The 24,750-nt window shown below is 45.0% G+C and overlaps 1 protein-coding gene across 3 annotated transcripts in view; it reads left to right on the plus strand.

The window, feature by feature from the left end:
- The window catches only part of LOC128406352 (protein eva-1 homolog C-like), a 29,763-nt gene extending 7,686 nt beyond the window's left edge, over positions 1-22,077 (plus strand). The window contains exons 1-9 of one of the 3 annotated variants that reach the window (XM_053373670.1): positions 391-627; positions 3,051-3,250; positions 10,042-10,165; positions 10,742-10,894; positions 13,005-13,148; positions 14,691-14,765; positions 18,056-18,145; positions 19,460-20,442; positions 21,200-22,077. In XM_053373670.1, the coding sequence (XP_053229645.1) occupies positions 528-627; positions 3,051-3,250; positions 10,042-10,165; positions 10,742-10,894; positions 13,005-13,148; positions 14,691-14,765; positions 18,056-18,145; positions 19,460-19,845 (1,272 nt within the window). In that variant the 5' untranslated portion in view covers positions 391-527 and the 3' untranslated portion in view covers positions 19,846-20,442; positions 21,200-22,077. Of the gene's footprint in view, positions 1-390; positions 628-3,050; positions 3,251-10,041; positions 10,166-10,741; positions 10,895-13,004; positions 13,149-14,690; positions 14,766-18,055; positions 18,146-19,459; positions 20,443-21,199 lie in introns of those variants that run through there. The other 2 variants (XM_053373672.1, XM_053373671.1) reach the window with 2 other exon arrangements.
- Positions 22,078-24,750: the final 2,673 nt, after the last annotated feature.

Below are 24,750 nucleotides of genomic sequence, written 5' to 3' on the forward strand. Positions count from 1 at the left end.
CTTTCATTTTGAAAGCATCTCACGTGCAAATACACTTATTGCAAGACACGTTTTAGTTAGATTTCTAGTTTTAAGATGCATCCTCACCTATCTCCCAGGATATATGCAGATATAAATGTTTACTGCAGTGTTTTTATTCTCACTGTCCTTTCTGTTGGAATAATACACGTTCTTTTGGGGCCTCTTAAACTTAGGGCAATAATGCCCTCCGGACGTTGTTGGGACTATCAGCTATGGACCAAAATGGCAGGGGTTGATGTAGAGGGCCCCACATTGACTACCCCTGGCTTAGGGGTAGTTAACCAAAAGAGGTCCAGTAAGTCCAATCAGGAACGTTGGACTTACTGGACCTCTTTTGGTTAACTAGGAAACACACCCGCACTGCCGGCAGTGCTAAGAACCAGCTCATTGTGAATGGACAATAGGAGCATTTGAGTTCCAGCAGCAGAAACAGATGAGAGAGACCACGAAGTCTGGAGCACAGGGGCAGGCAACAGCAAGAAAACCAGGACTGTGTGTATGATGCGATGCCCGGATCTTGGCTGATGAGTTGGCTTCGGATGTTTGGGGTTGTGCTGGGCTTCTTCTGTTTTTCAACTTTGCTGAAGGCAGCTCCCGAGTTTTCAGGTGAGTCTGTGAGATGAGCTAAAACTGAGAGGAGGGAGGCTCTTCTCCAGCATCCGTCCTGCTGCAACTGCTGTCTCCTAACAGGCAGTGACTGTAGAAGGAAGGCAGCCCCCACTAACCTTACACCCAAGATCTTAGAAATCTCTGTTCCATGCAGAGAGGCGGAGGTGGGAAGAAAGGAAGGGGGACAGTGGAAAGGCTGACTCAAAGAGCCTTTTTCTTAGACCAGGGGCGGCCAACTTCCAAAAGACTGCAATCTACTCACAGAGTTAAAAACTGACCCCCTTTTTGGGGATTCAGGTCAAGTTGTTGAGCTTTTTCAGGGAGGAGGAAAGCCCAATTTTGGGAGGTGCAGGGCAAAAATGTTGAGCTTTTTTCTGGGGGGGGGACCAAAGTTGTTGAGCTTCTTTTCGGGGAGCAGGTGATCTACCAGTGATCTACCACAAATGTCCAGTGATCTACCAGTGGATTACAATCTACCTGTTGGATGTGCCTGTCTTAGACTATTGATTGATGACTCCTTGAATCACAGAGTTGCAAGGGACTTCATGGGTAATCCAGCCCAGACTCCTATTGCAGGAAATTACAGATTCCTTGACAGGAGAGCCCACCACCTTCTGAGATATTTTGCTCTACCATCAGGAAGTTTTTCTTCCAGACTTTAAAAAGAAAACTGGGTGACATTTTGCTGGTCCTCATTTGAAGAGCAGCCTTGGAGTATTATTGACATAAATCTAGGAGAGGAATTCTTCAGCTCATTTCCGAATTCTTCAAATGCCTTTGAAAGCGCTGTGTAGATATGTACATCTTCCTAATTTTAATGCATTCTTCCCTCTTCCCTATGCACCCCATAATGGAAATTCTTGTCACATTTGGGGTTTCTAAGTGAATCTAGAACTTAAATTACTTTCAGGACTACACTCTAGGGCTGCCTTAAAGGAAAGAACTCCACGCAAAAAGCAAAAATTACTAAGTACAACAAAGAGTTTAAGGTGCTATAGTGTGCATTATTTTTGCTGCAACAGACCAATGCAGCTGCCTTTCTGGAAATGGCTAAGATGACTACCAATGTGATCATAGTCACATCCCCATAGTCACACCTCTTCTAAGACTGTACAAAATTAAAATCAACTCAATGCAGACATGTATGGCTGCAAGGGTCCCTTCCAACCATACAATTCTGTGATTCTAATAGCAAGCCTGCTATTATCTCACCCCCTCCCCTTTTGCTTAACATCCAACCTGATTAAATTTCTGTTGGATTCAAGCTCTTCCTCGCAATTCTTTGGCGTTTTGGGTGGTCATGATGAAAGGATCTTGTCATTTTTCAAACTAAAAATGCATGCTATTGCAACCCGCCTCTTTGTCTGCCCCACTCATTTGGTAGGTTTCTCTTTTAGAAAAGCTTGCTTATTTGGCATGCAGAGGGGAGGCAAATAGCACCAATGAGAAATCATAGTCTCTGCATATGTGGTGACACATTGCCTCTTTTAGTGCTTGCTCTACAGCAGCACTTACCCACAATGCTAAAACAAAACTACATTAGAATCTTGCCCCCCTCAAACCCAGCTAAAACATCTAACACGAAATCCCACTGCCATCTTACTTGTGTTCCAGTTATGGATGATGATGGATTTAGTGTTTCAAATCAAGCTGCAACAGCAGGTACAGTGTTTCTTATGGTTCCTTTCAATAAAGCTGTTGTTCCATTATAGGGCCAGAACAGACTGCAGAGTGACTGAATCCAGCGTGGTTATGCTGATGTTCTTGAACATTTTAAGTTGGGATGGCCAATGTGGTACACTCCAGGTGCTGCTGGACTCCAACTCCCATCAGCCTCAGCCAGCATGGCCAATGGTGAGGGATGATAGGAGTTGTAGTCTGGTGCCATCTGGAGGGTATCACATTAGCAAGATGTTATGGACACAATAATAGTGCTTTAGTTTCTTCTGCGATGCTTCCCCAATGCTCCCATATTATTGCTGACTAGAAGGACTATAGCACAGCAAAAGTGGGACCAATATAAACCATAACATTTGTGGTATAAAAAGTTGTGTGATTTCAGCAGGAAGTTGCAGCATATGCAATGATTGGAAATGAATCTGTGTAACCACCCCAAAACTTTTGCAGGTGTAGAGAATGCACACCTGGGGCCCCCTCTAAGTGATGTTCCTACATCATGAGTGTCTCAAGAACCAACCCGAACTCATCACATTTATTGATGGTGGCACCAAGAGATAGAGGAGTGTAAAGATTGGTGGACACTCAAGTTTTAAAAAATTAGCTTTGCTAAGCCAGTTCTGGCCCAGAAGTGGATGGTTTCACTTATTTCTATATTTACAAATGATAGATCAGCAGACTTATATTTAGCATTATTTTCTTTCCAGAGATACCCAAACCTATTTGCTTTGTTTTTCCATCAGGTTACTTACAGAAGATTTTGAAAAACCATACTGCCCACGCCTGTGATAGGGAGCAGATGACAATAATTTGCCCCCACAAGACTTCCATTAGTGTCCTTTCTGCATTCTATGGACGCCGAGTGCCCAGTCGAAACCTATGCCCAACCACAGAAGACCTCTCCTTGGAAAGCACCGATTGTGTGTCTGCCACAGCTCACCAGGTAAGATGCCCTAACATTTACATAGAACAGCACAAAAAATGTGTGGATAGAATTAATAACAGAGAACTGGGGCACTGCTTGCCTGAGCAGAAATTAACATGCTATTTTTAAAAACTGGAATGTGCAAGGTTTTTTCCCCTTTTTTTTTTAATCAAGCAGCTGCAGCTCAGTGGTAGAATATCTGATTTGCAGGTAGAAAATTCAACCCCCAGCTTCTCTAGGTAGGCCTGGGAATGTCCCCCATCTGAAATCAGAATAGATCTGGCCAGAAGGGCTCAAGTTTAGCCAATGAGCTTCAGTTAGAGTGTTGAACTAAAATCTGGGTTCAAATCCCCACTCATGCATGAAGCTTACTGGGTGACCTTGGTCCAGTCACTGTTTCTTATTCTAGCCTAATCTTCATAGGGTTGTTGTGAAGACAAAATGGGGAGGGGTGTGTGAACTCTATGCTCCTTGGAAGAATGGTAGGATGCAATTTTTATAAAAAATGCTCACAAAAATTAGGACACCTATCCACTAAAATACAAATGAATATCTGTGGGGACTTTTTTGAAATAAATAATAATTGCAAACTGATATGGAAATGCAGTGAAATGAACTTGCAGTTGGAAAAATAAGAAATCAAAGAAATCAAAACTGATGGACTCATCCACTTACTTCACAATATACTGGCTGCTTAGAGTACAAAACCCATCCAAGATGAACTAACAAAGTTTGCTCAGTAAGCAAGCCAGCCAGCTATGTTTATCCAAGATTAAAGTCAAGGCATTTCCTCATTTGCACAATTCATTTGGCAAAGAGCTGGTCTGATGGGAAGGGTGGGGAGGAGACCTGAGAAGCAAGCTTGTGCTCTAGAAATTCAGAACCTTGCATCAGGATCTGACTCACTGCTGTCACCAGGAAACTTCTTCTTTGCATAGCTCACTATGTCTCCTTAGCACTGCATGCACACAACATGTGTGATCTTCACTCATGTGATAATCAGCATGGAGGTAGCACTGTATTCTCCTTTCCCATGCAGAAGGGATTTTCCTTGCTTTCATGAAATGGCCGCAAGTAGCAGCTGTAATGTGGTTGCTACAGGAGTAGCTGGTGTCAACAAGAATATGCCAAAAATGCAGAGGATGGAACGAAGCATTTCAGTGTGCTGGGCAAGAGGATAAGTCTACCAATGGCTACTAGTCATGGAAGCTGGCTGATGAGGACAAATGAGGTGCTGCCCAGCCAGCCTTACCAGTGGTGGGAGGAAAAAATCCTTAAATAAGAGACACGGGGGAATGATTAATGGACTTCAATGTCTGTACACTAATGCACAAAGCATGGGAAATAAACAAGATGAGCTTGAGCTCTTGGTACAGCAAACTAAATATGACATAATAGGCATCACTGAAACCTGGTGGGATAAGTCCCATGATTGGAATGTAATAATGGAAGGATACAATCTATTTCAGAGAAACAGACCAGACAAGAAAGGAGGAGGAGTGGCGTTATATGTCAGGGATGTGTATACCTGTGAAGAGATCCAAGATTTAGAACCTCAAAGCCAAAGTGAGAGCATTTGGGTCAAAATTAAGGGAGAGAAGAATAACAGTGACCTCATTGTGGGAGTTTACTATAGATCCCCAAGTCAAACGGAGGACATAGATGATGCCTTCCTGGAACAGATGGCCAAGCATGCAAAAGGAAGGGAGATAGTAGTAATGGGGGACTTCAATTACCCGGATATTTGTTGGATGTCAAACTCAGCCAAGAGCATAAGGTCAAACAGATTCCTCACTGGCCTTGCAGACAACTTCATTGTCCAGAAAGTGGGAGAAGCAACAAGAGGAACAGCCATTTTAGATCTGGTCCTAACCAATGTTGATGACCTGGTTAGTGGGGTAGAAGTGGAAGGATCATTAGGCGTGAGTGATCATGCTCTTCTGAAGTTTACTATACAGCAGAAAGGAGCAGCCAAGCATACTAGGACTCAATTTCTTGACTTTAAGAAAGCTGACTTCATAAAACTTAGGGAAGTGCTGGGTGAGATCCCATGGACAGTAATACTAAAAGGAAAGGGAGTTCATGATGGCTGGGAGTTTGTTAAGAAGGAGATAGTAAAAGCACAACTTCAGGCAATACCAATGAGACGGAAACATGGAAGGTGCCTAAAGAAGCCAGGGTGGCTATCTAAAGAACTTTTAACTGAGTTAAGATTTAAAAAGGATGTGTACAAAAAATGGAAAAGGGGGGAAACCACCAAAGAGGAATTCAAACAAATAGCCAGCACGTGTAGACACAAATTCAGAAAAGCTAAAGCACAGAATGAACTCAGGCTTGCTAGAGAGGTTAAAAGCAACAAAAAAGGCCTTTATGGGTATGTTCGTAGCAAAAGGAAGAACAAAGAAACAGTGGGGTCACTCAGAGGAGAAGATGGTGAAATGCAAACAGGGGACACAGAAAGGGCTGAACTCCTCAATGCCTTCTTTGCCTCAGTCTTCTCCGATAAAGAAAACAATGCCCGACCTGAAGAATTTGGAGCAAATGATTCAGCAGAGGAAACACAGCCCAGAATAACTAAGGAGATAGTACAAGAATACTTGGCTAGTTTAGATGTATTCAAGTCTCCAGGGCCAGATGAACTACATCCAAGAGTATTAAAAGAACTGGCAGATGTGATCTCAGAACCACTGGCAGTCATCTTTGAGAATTCCTGGAGAACAGGCGAAGTCCCGGCAGGCTGGAGGAGGGCAAATGTTGTCCCTATTTTCAAAAAGGGGAAAAGAGAGGACCCAAATAATTACCGCCCAGTCAGTCTGACATCAATACCAGGGAAGATTCTGGAGCAGATCATTAAGCAAACAGTCTGTGAGCACCTAGAAAGGAATGCTGTGATCACCAATAGTCAGCATGGATTTCTGAAAAATAAGTCATGTCAGACTAACCTGATCTCATTTTTTGACAGAATTACAAGCCTGGTAGATGAAGGGAACACAGTGGATGTAGCCTACCTTGATTTCAGCAAGGCATTTGACAAGGTGCCCCATGATATTCTTGTAAAGAAGCTGGTAAAATGCGGTCTTGACTATGCTACCACTCAGTGGATTTCTAACTGGCTGACTGACCGGACCCAAAGGGTGCTCATCAATGGCTCCTCTTCATCCTGGAGAAGAGTGACTAGTGGGGTGCCACAGGGTTCTGTCTTGGGCCCGGTCTTATTCAACATCTTTATCAACGACTTGGATGATGGACTCAAGGGCATCCTGATCAAATTTGCAGATGACACCAAACTGGGAGGGGTGGCTAACACCCCAGAGGACAGGATCACACTTCAAAACGACCTTGACAGATTAGAGAACTGGGCCAAAACAAACAAGATGAATTTTAACAGGGAGAAATGGAAAGTATTGCACTTGGGCAAAAAAAATGAGAGGCACAAATACAAGATGGGTGACACCTGGCTTGAGAGCACTACATGTGAAAAGGATCTAGGAGTCTTGGTTGACCACAAACTTGACATGAGCCAACAGTGTGACGCGGCAGCTAAGAAAGCCAATACAATTCTGGGCTGCATCAATAGGAGTATAGCATCTAGATCAAGGGAAGTAATAGTGCCACTGTATTCTGCTCTGGTCAGACCTCACCTGGAGTACTGTGTCCAGTTCTGGGCACCACAGTTCAAGAAGGACACTGACAAACTGGAACGTGTCCAGAGGAGGGCAACCAAAATGGTCAAAGGCCTGGAAACGATGCCTTATGAGGAATGGCTAAGGGAACTGGGCATGTTTAGCCTGGAGAAGAGGAGGTTAAGGGGTGATATGATAGCCATGTTCAAATATATAAAAGGATGTCACATAGAGGAGGGAGAAAGGTTGTTTTCTGCTGCTCCAGAGAAGCGGACACGGAGCAATGGATCCAAACTACAAGAAAGAAGATTCCACCTAAACATTAGGAAGAATTTCCTGACAGTAAGAGCTGTTTGACAGTGGAATTTGCTGCCAAGGAGTGTGGTGGAGTCTCCTTCTTTGGAGGTCTTTAAGCAGAGGCTTGACAACCATATGTCAGGAGTGCTCTGATGGTGTTTCCTGCTTGGCAGGGGGTTGGACTCAATGGCCCTTGTGGTCTCTTCCAACTCTATGATTCTATGATTCTATACCTTCCTGCCATCTCACTTACAAGTAGTCGTGGGGATGCCTCTGCCTGTCATTGACTCTAGCTCTGCCTACTGCTAGTCTCCCTGCCCCACCAGTTCCAATGGTCAATAGCCACCAATGTAGCCACTCCTACCTCCATGGTCAGAAGCAGAATGTCTCTACATGCCTGTTGCTGGGAATCACAAGCAAGGAGGGAGCTGTTGTATTCACGTCCTGCTTGTGAGCTTCCCATAGGTTTCTGGCTGGCATCTGTGAGATCAGAATGTGGACTCAATGGGCCACTGGTTAGACCCAGCATAGCTGTTCTTATGCTCTTCAGATTCACTAAAAGAGATTCCTAGGGAGAGGTTGTATGGGTAGGCTCACAGTAATGGTCCTACAGGGAAGAGGACTCTCTGAATGTATAATCTGCAGTATCCGATAAAGTCAGCTGTTTTTGCTGCCTGTCTATACCTTGGGAAACAAGCTATTTGCAGTAGTGCAGTTAGTTAATTTTAGGCTCTTGGCTTAATGGGTTTACAAGGAATGAGACACTCCATAATGATAATGTGCATTCCTTCATGTACTTCAAAATGGGCTAAGCCAGACCTCCCTCTGATGGGGCCCCTGGATTTCTGCTGCCAAATTCTGCCCTGACAGCACCACTGGCTGTTTGGACTGCTGAGTCGTCATGAGTTGAACAGGCTTTGATCTAGTCAGGAGAGATAACATGAGCAGCTGCAGGGCCTTCTAAAAGCACATCACTCCATCTAGTGCTTGGCTGAAGACTAGCAATTGGCAGCTGTGGTTTCGTCAGTAAACATTAGAATTTAAGTAGAGCTTGTGTGTTAGAACCTGGGGAAATAGCTAGATGTGTGTATTTAAGAGACATCCACATGTGTATTTTAGTTGTGATAGTCCCTTTTAATCATTTAATTAGCATGTGTGAAGGCTAATTGAGTCAGACCTCTGTGCTAGACCTGTACCAGACATCACTAATTCTGTGATGTCAGCATGGGTTCAGAGGTAATAGAGTTCAGCCCAATTTCTTTGGAGGTAATGATCCATTAGCACAACAAAGCATCAAAGAACTAGGTGGGAGAAAGCAGGTGAGTGGGGCCTCTCTCTGTGTACTAGGGCTTAGGTTAGCTAGGTTAGAACAGGTGGGATGTGACCATTCTTGGAGAAAGGCAAGCAGCAGGGCAGGGATGCAGCTGCCTTTGGAAGAAGCTGGCACTGTTTGGGATGAGATGCTCAGAACTAGGGCTGCCATATGTCCAGGGTTTCCCAGACATATCCGGGATTTTGACCTTGAAAACCGCTACTGGGAGGAATTTGCAGTTCACAGCAAATTGTCTGGAAATCTTGGGTGTATGGCAATGACACCTTTTTTTGAAAAATAAAGCTCCAAAAGTGGTGAATATAAATTTCAAAAGAAGGCAAATTTGCCCAAACAGCTCAGCATGTGTGTTGGGCAGCGGTGGCTGAGGCAAGAGACAGGCTTCGCTGGACTGAGGGAGAGAGAAGGCGTGTGGGGCCTCAGCTCAACTTTTGCACTTGCCTTTCAGAGGCAGCGGCTGGGGCAGGAGGCTCCCAAGCAGGATGCTGAGGCAGAACCCGGGGAAGGCAGCACTGAGCCATGCCATTGAGCAAATCGAACTGAGGAAGGCAGGGAGTGGGCTGGGGGGTTTGAGGGGGAGAGAAAAGAAGAAAAGTCGTGTGAGGAGAGGTAGCCGAGACACCTCTTGGCAACGGATGTTGTTGCTCTGGTTGTCGAGTTGACAGGGGCTCCAGGAGGCAAGCCAGTCACCAGTATGCAACCAGGGAAGGGGATTTTCAAGCAGTTTTAATGATGTGCCCCCCCCCCAAAAGGCTCAAAAGCTCAACAACTTTGGTGTCCGGATTTTCACTTTTTAAAATATGGCAACCCTACTCAGAACCCCCTCCACAGTGTACTCAGGTTGTAAATATGTGTAAATAACCCGTATTTCAGAAAGATACCACAGTCTCCCCTGTGCCTCATTGTCCAAAGGGAAACACAGACCCCCTTGGTAAAGCACCAGGAACCCCTGGAATATCATACTGCTCATGGAGATTGGAATGGAGTGCAATATGTTAGGATCTCCCATGTGGGTGCTCTGAAGGTCAGTGGGACGTGGGAGAGCATGTTTCTACCCACACATGTTGTAGTCATCCTTTGTTAACCTGTAGCCCTGCAGCTGCTTTTCGGCTATGGCCAAAACTATGAGGCAGTTGTCTTGGGCAGCAGAACTCCAAGGGGCAGGTGCTCATCCCATCCCATCCCCTCTACTATTGGCAGCTTCTGGCAAGATCTCATACATGCCATGAAATCTCATGAGACCTCGTCAAATTTTTGTGTGATTTTGAGAGCTCACCAGAATCCAGTGACGACATCACCACTTGGCAGGCGCCACTGCACAACCCCAATGAGAGTGACTTCAGGCAGGAGGTTTCCATGGCAGGTGGCACATTCCTGTTTTGCCTCAGGCGGCAAAATGGGACCGGGTGTCCCTGGTATTGACTTTTATGGGGAGTTGCACTGGAATTTGATGGGAGTTGTAGGGAGCTGTAGTCCAAAATATCTGGAGGGTACCAGGGCACCTTTCTAACAAAGAACTTAACTCCGGTACAACTTTAAAGCCTCTCCTTCTCCTACAGAAAATGATGGATGAGTGTCAGGACCAGCGATGGTGTCATTTCTCTGTCCACAGCCATGTGTTCGGCCCTGATCCATGCCCAGGTACGCACAAGTACTTGGTGGTCTCCTACAAATGCAGACCAGGTGAGTGAGTTAAACAAGGCATTAAGTAGGCCAGGGTTCATTGGTGTTAGCAGTTTATGATTCTGATGTTCCTTTTGAAGTCACATTTGCTTTTCTTGATTAAGCAGTCCGCAGTCAAGTAATGTGTACAAAAATGCACATATTGTGATAAAAGCACGAATAAACTGAAAAATAATGCATCTATGTGTGCATAAAACATGTGTGCATCTGTTGGTGAAAATAACATAAAAATGCATTATAATAGGGGAAATTGCACACAATCATGCATACATTAGGAGACCAAAATACTGGTGAATCACAAATGGATGTGGACAGTGCTTTTTTCCTGGGGGTACGCAGGGGTACACATACCCCTAAACATTTTGTGAATCTTTGTACTTTTGTCCATTTATTATATTTATTTTCCCCGATTTGAACTATAAAATAGTGATTTTCTTAAGTCAAAATGAGAGTACCCCTAAACATTTTTTCAGAAAAAAAGCACTGGATGTGGAAATGTGGAGAATGGGTGAGTGGAAAAAATGAGAAATTTCAGAGAAGCTGAAATTGACAGATTTGTCCATCCCTGTGTCCCAGCCAACCATCGCCTGAAGACCGTGTGTGAAAATGAAAAACTGAGACTGCAGTGCCGGAACAAGTCCATCCTAGCTATTTACTCTGCCATCTATGGGAGGCCTTTGCGGGGAAAGCCAGAATGCGAATCGGTGAACAGGACGGGACCTGACATAGGTATGAAGGGAAATTCAGATGGCCTGGAGTTTCCCAGGACAAAGCTAAGAGCTTCTGGAGCTTCAACAGTCACCAAAGGATTAAGAGTAGATCAATTTTATTTATCTATTTTACCAGATTCCATTTCTGAAATGCTCCCCTCAAAATATCTCAAAGCAATTTCAAAGTACCTTAAGGACTATCTCATTTCTTATGCTCCAGCCCCAATCACTGATATCGTCTGGCGGGGCACTTCCTGTGGCTCCCTATGGCTTTGAAGTTTGGTTGGCCTTCACAGGGGACTGAGCCTTTAGCATGGCAACCTCTGTCCTGTAGAACTTCCTGGCACTAGATGTTTAGCCAGAACCATCTCTCCCTTCTTCTGAAAACTATCGTCCCTAAAAACAGGACTTTGCAATATGAATTTCCTTTTTCTTTTTAGCCATTCAATATTTCTTGATTTGTTTTTGCTGCTTTTAAAGTGATGTTTTTTATGGATAGTTTTTGCAAATTTTATTCTTACACGTTGTATAGCGCCTTGATATAGATATTTATGAAAGCGAGGGTTATCACTATGAAAACAAACAAACACCAGCAATTAAAACAATTAGGAACAATTCCTTACTTAAGACCATAAACAACAATCCCATACATACAAACAATTAAAAGCAATTTCATATGTAGTAACATTTACTGATCCATCACAGATACATAATGGGATAAAGATCTCCACTTGGAAGCTTGTTGGAGAAAGGCAGGTCTTCTGTAGAAATCAGAGATAGTGGCTGTTGAACATGTGAGAGTTCTAATTTTAGGTAATGCCCCCTTTTCTCCTAGCACCCAGTCTCTCACTCACCTGCTGAGTTTTTCATGCTGTTTGCATCACTCAAAGACAAATGTGGTCTTGAACAGGTGCATCAGACTTGTTACTGAATACCAGCCACAAGAAATCTGTGGCAGGTCTGGCTGGTCTCCCCACTTTGCCCAGGGACTGCTTCAGTCATGGCACACCACCTGCCCTGCATCTGATGTCGCATACAATAGGTGAAGATGCTGCTCCCTGCCAAATGTTGGGTTTGTAGACACTGCACATCAGTAGGCAGGTGGCAAGTGCAGTGCCCTGTGCCGTTGCCCCCATGGGTTGATTTCAAATCACACAGGCAAATCAAGATGCCCCATTTGAAGCCATTGTGATGCAAGGTGATTGACAGAAGGGCAGCACTATCCACCAGTCAAAAAGACCCACAGGGATTGGGGCACCTAAGCATTGTTTCGCCAACTAGAAAGAGTTCCCCACCTTGGCCAAAGGTGAATAATTTATACTACCCATCTGAGAACCTAGAACTAGGGGTTGGTTTCCATCTGGGGCTGAATGCCAACTACTGGAGCACCCTAGTCCTGCTTCTTCTCCTTGCTGTTTCTCTCTGTTCACCTTTCTGGGTAGAAGAAAAATTATGGGACCAAGGAGTAGCAAATTTCTCTCATCTCTCTCTCCTCCCCGTGACAGTTGTATCATACCCTCCAAAATTTTCATCTCCAGAATGGGAACATCTGAAGGGGCATGACTTCTGGTCTGGTGGTCTGGCAATCATCACTTGGGTCATACCAAAGTGCTGGACTGACCCTGCTGACTTGTGCCAGAGTGAGTGCCAGGCCACAAAATGGGACATTCCAGGATGCAAACAGAAGCTGGGATTGACTTCTGTGGTTCCTGCTTAAAACAGGGGGCTTGGAGGTAGATATGCTGTAGACTTCAGGCCGAAGAGGTCAGTGAATAGGCAGCAGCAACAGAAGTGAGGAGAAGGGCACCATTGCCCAAGATCCTTGCGAAACCTGAAGCCAGCAGTAATAGAGCCTAAGTGATGAGAGATAACCTTCACACTGATGGAGGCCATTTAAATTTACACAGTGGAAGAGAACTTTCAGAATGCCACTGTTTGTCACAATGAAATTTCAGAAGTGTGATATCAGGTGATTGTCAGGCCTGTAGTGGGTGGGGGGTTGGGGAAGGCAGGATTTAACCTACTTGCCTTATGCTGTTTCCCACCCCTAAGTTTGTGGTTGAACTGAAGCCAGGTGTAGCACTTCTGCAACGTTCTTTGGGACTGAATGTGCTGTGTCCATGCTTTAGAGTGTCTGGCTCCTGATGCCTTGAGGAGAGTTTCCCGGAGGTGTCACAAGAAGGAGAACTGCACCATTGTTGCTGATAAAGCCACTTTCGGAGACCCCTGCTTGCCTGGAGTGAAGAAACAGCTGAGAGTCTCCTATACTTGCGGTAAGCTAGGTAAAAAAAACTGTATCAAATTGTGCTTGATTGGAAAACTGGCACTGTAGAAATCAGAGGGACAGGAGAATGCTTAAACTGCTTGACAGCTGAAGGTTAAGATATGGATGGCACTCCTACCTATAAGAATTGCTGCTGCCACAAAAAATCCCTGTGGCCAAAGGCCCTTCTAGGCCAGCATCTTGTTCCTCATAGTGGCCAACCCAGATACCTCGAGGAAGCTCACAAGCAGGACACAAGGACCTCTCCCATCCTTGTCTTCCAATGACTGGAATTCAGAAACCCTCTGATGCTGTAGGTAGTATACAGCCATCATGACGGGCATAAGAACTTAAAACCAGCCCTGCTGGATCAGCTCAGTGGTCCATCTATTCCAGCATCTTATTTTCATAGTGGCCACACAGATGCATATGGAAAGCCTGCAACAGCATTCTCTCCTCCTGTGGTTTCCAGCAACTGGCATTCAGGAGCCTCTTGGGCTTGTTGATCAGAAGGTCAGTGGTTCGAATCCCCGCGACGGGGTGAGCTCCCGTTCGTCGGTCCCTGCACCTGCCAACCTAGCAGTTCGAAAGCACGCCAGTGCAAGTAGAAAAATAGGTACTGCTGCGGCAGGAAGGTAAATGGCATTTCTGTGTGCTGTGGTTTCTACAGTGTTCTGTTGCACTAGAAGCGGTTTAGTCATGCTGGCCACATGACCCGGAAAGCTGTCTGTGGAGAAATGCTGGCTCTCTCGGCCTGAAAGTGAGATGAGTGCCGCAACGCCATAGTCACCTTTGATTGGACTTAACCATCCAGGGATCCTTTACCTTACCTTTTTACCTATTATTGAAGTAAATACATGTTCTCTCATGTGCTTCTTGTACTTTAGTGTTTCTCTCTCTGACAAGCAGTGACATTAAATAATTCTAGATGGAAGCATTTATTTTATTCATGTGTCTCTATTTACCAGTACTATTCCAACTATCCCTTGTCTACCCAAACCCCCAAATCTTTATAGTTCCTTTTCATTAAGATAAAACTTTTAAGTTTAATCTTGCTGCTGCTTGCATATTTGATTCTAAGTGTAGCTTGCTTGTTCTCATTAGGCTTGGTGTTGTCCTTCTCCTTAGAATAGTTTTGATCTGATGAGTTTAAGTTCAGTGTGTCATACTCTGCTTTATTTAGTCTGTCTTGACTGCAGCCATGTTATGTTTATATTATTTATCAAGCCATAGTCTGCCTTGTTAAATTCTTAAGGTGCTATTCATTTAAGTTTTATTCAGAAGCAGACCCACTGAAATTAATGAACATGCATAAGTTAGGTTAATTAATTTTAATGGATTTATTATTGATAAAGGGTTGAATACCACCCCTTGTGTCTTGTGTATATGGCTGTTTCACAAACACACTGCCAGTGTGCTACTTCATGTGCAAGCATTCACTGTTGCACGCAGTAGCAACTATAAAATGGGCATCAGTCGTATGAAAGTTGGCAGCAAAACCTCCACCATGACCCCCCCAATCACAAACAATGATTCCTCTTCCCCTTTTTAGTGCCAAGGCAGCTGCTGGAAGAGGTGGGCCGCAACTCCCAAGAAGACCCTTTCTTAATCTCAGACTACACACATGGTAAGTATCCCGCTTTTACCTTAATCACAAGTAAAGCTCTGCTTTAGAATCTGCTGGTAGAATCTTCTACCACCACAATCCATCTAAGGCAGGCAGACAATCCCTTCTGCATATAGTGGTCTCAGGTGGTGAATGCTGAGAGGACTGTATCCTAACTGGGACCACAAAGAGAGAAGAGTGTGCTATCAGCATGATAAGCAGAATCGTGAGATTTGCAACTTTTTAACCCCCCCAAAAAACTTTTCAACCCCCCCTTTCCTAAACAACCCAATGGGTATTCCATGAAGTAGGTGGAAAAAATAAAAATGGAAGGTGAGTGGTGGTTAAGTGTTCTGTTTGGAGGGAGTGATTGGTTGCAACCCTCAATAAAGCATTTTGTTCAGGTCAAAATTGTTAATTAGATTCCCTATTGAACAAACTAAGGCCCTTCTGAGCCTGTTTTGTGTGCAGAACAGAAAGCATGAGGGACAAAGCATGTTCCTTTCCTTTCCATCAGCTAATTGCCTTGGCCTAATAGCCCCCAGAACATCCTTATTGGCTTCTCCCCCTAGTATTCACTGTATTAAAAGGACACAAGTCCTGTGTTTCCCAGGGGTCTTATCTGAACCTTGTTGAGCTGCATCTCCTTAATTACTGTATTGGCCTAAATATAAGCTGCACCCGAATATAAGCTGCACCTTTAAAATTGGAGGGGGGCAGGGAGAAAAAAACAATACCCGAATATAAACCACAGCGGACTGGCTGCATGCCTTTGCCCCGTGCTCCTGGTCTACTCTGCTTTGCCAGCGGCCCCCCTTCCCCTCTTTGATCCAATGGCTCAGGGTGGGCTTTGGAGTGGCGGGTGGCAGCGCTCCTGGGCTGCTTGCTGAGAGGGGAGGAGCCATGCTCCTTTGCCGGCAGTGTAAGGTCCTGAATATAAGCCACACTTTAACTTTTCACAATTGGAATTGAGGGGGGAAAGTGAGGCATATATCTAACCCCACTTGGAAGTTTATCTGGTTGTTATACAGTGGAGCCTTGGGTAACATACCTTCGGGTAACATAACTTTCGGGTTGGGAACGCGGCAAACCCGGAATTGTATACTTCTGGGTTTCGCTGTGCGTGCATGCACAGATGCGCTTTACGCACCGCACATGTGTGCAGAAGCGGCGCCTCATGTTGTGGACTTTTCGGGATATGTACGGACCCCTGGAACAAATTAAGTTCGTATCCGGAGTGTCTACTGTATTTGTTTAAATATTCGCTAAAGTATTCCCACTCCTCTTTTATATCCAACTCATCTTGATTTCTTATCTTTGCAGTCAACATTGCTAACTCCGCATATTCTATTAGCTTATTCTGCCAGTTTACTTTTGTGGGACTATTTTCACCTTTGGACATAAAAATGCTTTCACCTTTGGGCATAAATTATTCTTGCTGTTGCTGTTGCTTAGAGGAAGGGACTAAGTACTTTATTGTGTATTTCACCCTCTACTATACTCAATAAGAACATCTCCGGTTTTGTTTTATGTTTTTTTTAGAAATGATAACCTTACCATCTTTTTTAAAGTTCTGAGTATATCATCTCCCAATAATCTTTGGCTTTCTTCCAACCCCACCACATATGTCCCTTCAATCTCTTCACATTTCCAGCATAAATTGGTTCATTTTGCCCAATTCCATGCCCACCACTTTTCTCAGTTGTTATCAGTTCTGCCTTGAATGGGGGTTCCATTTCCCATCTTTGTTCTCCTGCGACTTTCCCTCACTGCTCAAGATCCCACCTGGGCTCACCTAATCTCCTCATGTTCAGAGGGAAATTCATTGCCCATGTTCATTCATGGGGGGCAAGAGACAAGCCATGTCTCCAAAGCAGAAACTGTGTCAGTGAGTCTATCCTGAGTGTTAACACTGTGAGTTGAGCAACCATGGATGGAAGCAGCAGCTAGAAGCCAGTTAAAGTATATTAAAGAAGCAATAGCGGTGATGGGGCCTTGCATCATCAGCTGTAGTTTTTGTTTAGGGAAGGAGAGTGAAGGCCAGCTGGCCATGAAAGAGAGGACCAGAGAGGACAGGAAGCACTGGATTAGGCCTAGCCCAGAACAGTCTGCCCCTTGAGGCAACAGGACAAGATAGTGCCTATTTTTCATCTCATGTGCAGAAGTGAACTGGTTGGCAGATAATTCTGACTGCAACACGGCTGATGTGGCAATGCCCTCCATTGCATCAGTGGCAGCATGCTAGTTTAAAGGTGTGGCAAGACAGGTTGGGTGGTGTACACAGCTCTGTCCTCCAACAGAGGGGAGTAGTTGGGAGGTGTAGGAGAAACAGTTGTGGGGGGCAGCCACCTCTGCTCTCTGCCCCTGATGCCTGACGTGTCCACCACCAGCCTTGCATAGGAAGTGGCCTTGAGTGTAAGGCCTTTGGTCCATCTCTCATGGTATCATCAACACTGACTGACTCCAGATTGCAGCCAGCCCTACCTTGCTGTAGATGATGGTTCAATATCTGGATGCCACATAACTTAAAGACCTCATCCTCAGAATGCACACCTGTCACCTAACGGAGCAGAGGACTCTGAGATTCATTCTTCACGTGAAAGCAAGGGGCAGTGTGGTGTACTGGTTAGAGCACTGGACTGGGACCAGAGAGACCAGACCCAGTCAGCCCTGAAACTCCCCAAGGGACCTTAGTCTCGTCATGCACTTTCAGGCTAGTCTACCTCAAAGGGCTGTTATGTGGATAAAAACAGGGTTGGGTGGGATAGAAATGGCTACACACGTAATAATAATATCCTTCTGGTCCCTGAAACGTTTTTGGTTGGCAGACGTAAATAGGAAGCAGAAAAAGTGAGAGTGAGGTGAGGCCAAAGCTCACCAAAAGGGTGTGATGGTGACAGCCCATGCTAATCACCTGCTGTTACATGCTAACTGCCTCTGGACATGGAAGTTCTACTGAGCTCTCATGGTTAATAACCATGGGTAATAAATCTGTTCTTTCTGAAGTTGTTGTCACTACAGCGTGCCTTATCTCAAGTCAGACCATTGGTCCATCTAGACCAACATTGTCTATACTGATTGGCAGCACCTCTCCAGGGTTTCTGGCAGGGGTCTCTCCCAGCCCCACCTGGAGGTGCCAGGGATGAACCTGGGACCTTCTGCATGCAACGCAGTTGCTTCACCACTGAGCCCTGGTCCTTCCCCTTTGTGATGGTGAGTTCCATAGATTACATGATAAAGGAGATGCAGTTTAAGGCTTAACGTCCGAAACCCTTGTCAGTAAGAACGTGCTATCCCCTTGTTTGCTGCAGGTGGCTGGTACACTGGGCCGAGACTTTCCAGGCTCCAAGAAAATCTGATGATATTTACTAGCTCTCTGGAAACTTTTGCCCTTTTCTGGGGTATGTCTGACTTCCCTGGGTGTGCAAGACGGGCAGAGTTGGGATGCTGGGGGAAACCAGGCCAATCAGGGCCATGGCAAACGTTATGAGGGCGGCAAAGCTGTGACTGGGTCTCCCGACCTTTGCGGTAAACGGGGGTGGCACGTAGTTACTGCCAGAACAGAGGAAATGTGCCACTCCCCAAAAAAGAGAAGGCAAAAGGTTTGCACATGCTAAATTATGTGTTATAGATTCTGATGTAGAAGTGACTGTTATAGCTGAAATAGAAATGCAACATGTCTTGCCATAGTGGTCTGTTCTGAAAACAGAGGACTGCTTTCTGTAAAGCAGGATAGCTTAACTGTTAAGCAGCTCTTTTAAGCCATTTTCATCAGTTCAGCAGTGTCAGGAGAAAGGTGCTTCGCCTATGTCTCCTACCCCAGCCTTTTCCAGATCTGAAGTATCTCTGTCTCACTGGAGAAATGCAGGGACAATACAGATCCCCATCTTCTCACCACAGCAAGACTGTTAGCAGCTTTCAGATGGGGAGTGGGATTTAGAAAAAGGAAACAGCACTCCACCCACTTCAATAAAAACTGAAACCTTAAAGTAAAACTACAAGAAAAGGGTGAACCCTTCATGGATCTCACATATCACATTTGACCTTTGGGGATGCTTTTTCTGTGGGTGCAACCCCCACCCTCTTTAAAGACATCATCCTAGAGTTGCAGAAGGAAAGCCCACTGGAATGAATGGGCACCCCCCACCCCATTTAATACAGATTTGCCAGTTCTACAGATATGCAGATATGCAGTAAGTAAAAACTGGGTGTGGAAGTGGTAAATTCCAATTAGACAGGAAGAATAAATTTGGGGTGGCATTTTGATGACAACGGCATTGCGTGCGACAGGGAAGGGGAACCTTTGGCCCTCTAATAGGTTATTGGACTGCAACTCCCATCGTTCTTGACTATGAGTCATGCTGGCTGGGTCTGATTAGAGATGTAGTCCAGCAACATCTGGAGGGCCAAAGGCTCCTCATCCCTGGTGCAGGTGCTGTAAACTTGCATGCATGAGTCACACTGAGTGCACAATAAATTGGATGTGTCCTCTCTGTTTATCAGTCCATCTCTCTTTTCCTCCAGTTAAACTGCAGACTTAGGTATATGAGGAGGAGAGGGTGGCTGGAGCCGATGCCACGTTCAGGAGGTTCAGTCCCCCCAAACCATGCCCTTTCTGCTATTGGCCCCTCCCTCTCAACACCCTATCTCTGCAAGGGAGGAGAAGGTGGGTTGGCTTCCCCCCTGTTGAGTCTTACTTTCCTTTTTCTTTGCAGGCGTTCCTGAGAAGGTGGGCTTTTATTTCCTGTGCGGAGTCTCAGGAGGCCTGGTGTTCCTCCTCCTCCTCTTTGCACCCAAAGTGGCCTTCCTCCAGGATTTAAAGGAGGCTTTCAAAGCTGCAGAGCTGAGCGAAAGCTTAGAGCTGGAGACCACTAAGCTGCAGGATGAGCAGGATGACGAGAATCACGATGACAGCTCCTCCGACTCCTCCTTCCGCCGCCTCACTCGCACCTACCGCAACTCCAACAATATATTTGGGCCAGAGCTCACTGCAGCCCTGGAAGGAGCGGCAGACCATATGGGCCACGAGGGAGATGAGATCTGGATACCCAAGGAGTCCAGCCCATATGCCATCCACAAAATTAAGTCTGCTACCAAATGAGAAAGAATTTGCCATGGGAACAAGGTCAGAGCTGTCTGTTGTAAGCTGAGGTGGACTGAGCTCAATGGCTTCGTAGAATTATTGAATCATAGAATCACAGAGTCAAAAAGAATCCCCAAAAGTCATTTAGTCCAACCCCCTGCAGTGCAGGAATCACATCTAAAAAATCCCTGACAGATGACCATCCAACCTGTTTAAAAACCAATGAATTAAGAGTCCACCATCTTCCAAGGTAGCCCGTTCCGCTGTCCAACAGCTCTTACTGTCTGAAAGTTCTTCCTAATGTTTAGTTGGAATCTCCTTTATTGTAACTTTAATCTGTTGGTTTGGGTCCTACCCTCTGGAGCAAGCAGAAAACAAGCTTGTTCCTCCATCTTCCACATCACAGCCTTATAGATATTTGAAGATGGCTGTGATATCACCCTTCAGTCTTCTCTTCTGTAGGCTGATCATACCCAACTCCCTCAACTCCTTACAATAAAGGAGATTCATAATGTCTCCAGACCCTTTATCGCTGGGGCTTTGCGAAGTTGGTTTTGCTATCTTCTTTTCCCATTCCAAAGTATTTGGGGCAAGGGATTAGAAATGTAAAATACCGTACTTTTCTCTCTATAACACGCAGATTTTTTCTCCTAAAAAGTAAGGGGAAATGTCTGCGTGTTATTGAGCGAATGTGTGGTCCCTGGAGCCGACTGACCCAGGCAAAAATCAGGCAAAAATACGATCGCGGGAGAGAGGAAGCTGTTGCTTTCCTGCATTCTGCCTCAGGGTCTTACTGCCCACCCTCTTCTGTTTCGGTTCCTGTTTGCTCAAACGGAACAAAGAGCAGGCAAATCTCCTCCCCTCCAGGCAAGCAGAGGGGAAAGGAAAGGATCGTGTCCTTCCTTCTAATTCCTCTCCGTTCTCCGGTGCTGCTGCGTCCAGGAAAGCATTTTAGGGACTCGCAGGCAGCCAGAAAACATGCAGGTGGGAGAGAGAGGGGGGGCTGGCTTGGGTGGGTGGGTGGGTGGAAACTTTTGCCTTCCTTTCCTCCCTCCCGTTAAACCCCTCTCCTGCATTCTTAGCCAGCTGCTTCTCTGCACACCCCTCTCGTGCTCCTTGTCCCTTCTGTGTTTTTTCCTTCCCTCCCCACTTAAAACGTGGTTACAAAGCACAGATCCACATGGATCCTCAGGATCTTTGCATTGGGTCACCCCAAATTCACCATCAGATCACATGTCTGTGGCCACAGCATGAGGCACAAAAATGGTACACACACTGTTTCATTCAGAATCCCCCCCCCTTGTTTTCCTCCTCTAAAAACGATGTGCGTGTTATGGTCAGGTGCGTGTTATAGAGCAAAAAATACGGTAAGTGAGTATATTATGAGTAGGTCCCCATTTGCATCTACATTTAAAGCGGTGTTATACCACTTTAAACTGTCATGGCTTCCCCCTTCCAGAGCTGCTATTCACAGAGTGGTTTAACAATCAATCCTTTTCCCCAGATAACTTTGGGAGTTGCAGCACTGTGAGGGGAATAGGGGGTCTCCTAACAACTCTCAGCACTTGCTAACTACAGTTTCCAGGATTCTTTCAATGCCTAGTGCAGATGGGACCTTAAGTTACAGAGATAGGGAGCCTGTGGTGACCTCCAGATGTTGTTGTACTATAACTCCTACCATCCCTTCCCATTGGGCATGCTGGCTGGGGATGGTGGGAGTTGGAGCAAGCCTTCCAGTTGTTGCTGCACTACACCTCCCATCATTCATGACCACCTCTGGTTGGGGTTGATGGGAATTGTAGTCCAACAGCAACAGAAGGGCATCGCTCTGCTCTTATCATATTTCTTTCATTTTCTGAATGCCAAACTAGACCAAGTTAGATATAGGAGGAAGAACTGCCGGGTCTGCCTGGTTTCAATGGCCTTCAGCAACACTATCCAGAGAAATATTGATGTGGAAACCTAGTCTTTGTTGTTGTTGTTTTAAAAAATACTCTAGCTCAGTATATGTAACACCTGGAAGCTGACTTGACATAAAACTATGTAATGTGAGTTTTGAAAACAGGGAGAGGCTGCTGCATTTAACAGATTGATTTGCTCTTCCTACTGCATTTTTAACCTTATTTTTCAGATACGCTCATGAGCAAAATCCGGCAGCACCTGCTTCCTTCTCTGGATGTGTTTAACAGGCCTGAATGCCAAGAGCTGTAAATCTGAAAATAAAAATATTTTGCACAAAATTTAAAGTTTGGCCATAGTAGTATGTTGTTCTTGTTCTAAAAAAAAGGTTGTGACTTATTTATGAGTTCAATGTACATTATTGGTAAATACAACAATTGCAAATTAAGGTGAGTACAATTCACTGGTTTATTTGCTGGAGCAAGCCCTGTTGTAATCAGACTTATCTAGTCAAATCTTCTGCTGATGCAGGAAAAATCCTGGCTTGCCACCCCACTGTGGCTGGTGGCATTTCATGGTGGAAAGTCAGCAGGGTCACAGTTGGTGGGCCGGCACAGCTCAGGCTCCTACTGTCCAGAGGACCCAATCAGCAGGTTAAATGGGCTGAAGGGGGCTGGGGCATGTTCCAGGTACATAGGTGGCCATTCTGCTTCTGCTCAAAAATGTCTAAGGAGTAAGAGTCCCACAACTGCTGAAGCAGTCTGTTCTGCTGTAAAACAACTTCAGCCACCCGACTTTGGGCCCTATTATTTGGAGCAATAAAACCCCCAAATTTGATCTATGTGACAGCTCTTCAGATATTTGAAAATGGGTATTAAATCGGCTCTTAATTGGCTCTCTTCAGGCTAATCATCCCCAACTTCTTCAACTGAATGGAAACTGAGATCACATTCATATCATACATTCGGGTCACATGAATCCTGTAAATTGTAATTTAGCCCTAGCCAACCCTTAAAAAAGTACAGTTTTATTTAATAATAAGAAACTATAGCAATATTTGGGGAAAGCCTTTTGTTTTAAATGTGGACAGTGCTATTTTTCTAGAAAAGGAGGTGCCGGAACCCACTATGAACACATCCCTCATTCTCTTAGAATAGCAATGGGGCCCACCTGAGAGATGCCAGAACTGAGTGCCAGTGAGTTCTGGGTGGGGGGGGGGGAAGCCCTGGGTGTGGATATGACCTCTGCAGGAACACTCTGATGCTCCCTCAGGGAGCTCTTTTTCATTTCAGTGGGGCTTGTGCAGACTAACACCCTATGTATTTGTGTCCTCTCTGTTCTTTAGTAATACCCCCTACCCCCGCAGCAACACCTGTGACTGGAAATAAAGGAGGGAAAATGGAATGTAAATTCAAACGTGTCAGCAAATAGGAAAAAATTCTTAATTCCACCAGTCTTTGAAGCCTAGGTTCCTTTAAACACACACACACACACACACACACACACACACACACACACACCTTTCTGTTCCTTGTCTCCAACAATGGTTCTGCTGATGGACATCTTTGTTTCTTCCAACAAAGGTGTTTGCTTGTACAGTCGGTATGTGAAAAGATAACGTAATTACACATGTGGATATGTGTTATGTTAAAAGTGGCTGGAATGCTACTGCCAAAAAGAGAGAGACCTATTGCGTACTTGGACCTCCTTATCACTTGTACTAATCTAGGGGTATCCAACTTTTTTAGGCCCTTGGGCACGTCTGGATTTTTGAGTGAATGCTTTGGGTGTCCTCTCTCCCCGCTCTCCTACTTTTAGAAGGGTTCTTCTAGGAAAAGTCAGGTCCAACCTGAGTTGCTCTTCCAACTTCCCTCCTTCAGCTCTATGTACTTTTCAAGGAGAAAAAGGCAACCTCCCTCACTAACTCACAATTAAGGGACCAGCTTACTGGGGTGTGAGGATTCACAGGCTTTGCATATTGTTTCGGAAACTGCGGTGTAGGCATGTCTGGATTACATTTTCAACCGTATCGATTTTCTCCCCCATTCCGACATTTTTAGTCATACTTTTTCAATATGGCTAAAAGCAGTGAAGGCTGGGAAGAAAGGGAGAAGGCAATTTTAAAGCTGAAAATTAGCATGGAGGAAACCCAGTGCCAGCCTTCTGCATTCAAGTGTGCCTGTTGCAAGACATAGCGCATAATAGTTTTAAAGCAAGAAAACGTATGCTTTCTTCAGAAGTTTTGCTGTACCCACTGGCATATCTGTGTAAATTCAGTTGCTTAATCAATCACTTAATCAACTCATTCATACAATGGGTTATTTAAACTAGTGGCAGCCCTAGAAATAAACAAGGGCAGAACCAATTACAGCAGAGCGCAGGAGGGCATTGTAGAAGGAAACCTGAGATGTGTCCTCAAGGTTAACACATCCAACTTGCCTGAAATCTTCCAGCATGGCTTCCCCCCCTCCCCACTCTTTGCTCAGAGTGTAATTCACCCTCTGAGGCTTCTCTTCGCCCTCCCCATCACCTTTGCAACCCACAGGTTCAAGGAAATAACATCAGACTTACAAGGCAGTCATTATTGTTTTTTAGACATTTAGATAGTGTATTACCAAGCTTGCAAGGAGTTAAAAAGTACAACATTCAGAAATATAAAAAGTCTCTCTATGCATCTCCATATACTGTACAGTGGCAAGAATCTGAGTTCAAAAGAGGGTGTGAGCACCCCAAATCAATTTTTCATTGACACGCACAAAAGGAGTCAATAAACTGTTTCCGTCATTCTTGTGTGACCGGTTCACGATAAGACAGACTAATGCAAATATAGAGATAGCTAGATTAAAGTATAGGTAGGAGACTTAGGTTACCTAGGCTGTACAGAAATACCTCAGGAGTGGGGGTGGGGGGAAAGTTTATCTAAATCCACTTAGGTGTAGAGCAAGGAAAATGGATTCCTAAGAGAAGCAGGCTTCAAAAAAGAATAATTACTCTCTAGGCATTTTGTGTTTTTTTAAACTGTAA

This window comes from Podarcis raffonei, chromosome Z (assembly GCF_027172205.1).
Source record: "Podarcis raffonei isolate rPodRaf1 chromosome Z, rPodRaf1.pri, whole genome shotgun sequence".
Lineage (NCBI taxonomy): Eukaryota > Metazoa > Chordata > Lepidosauria > Squamata > Lacertidae > Podarcis > Podarcis raffonei.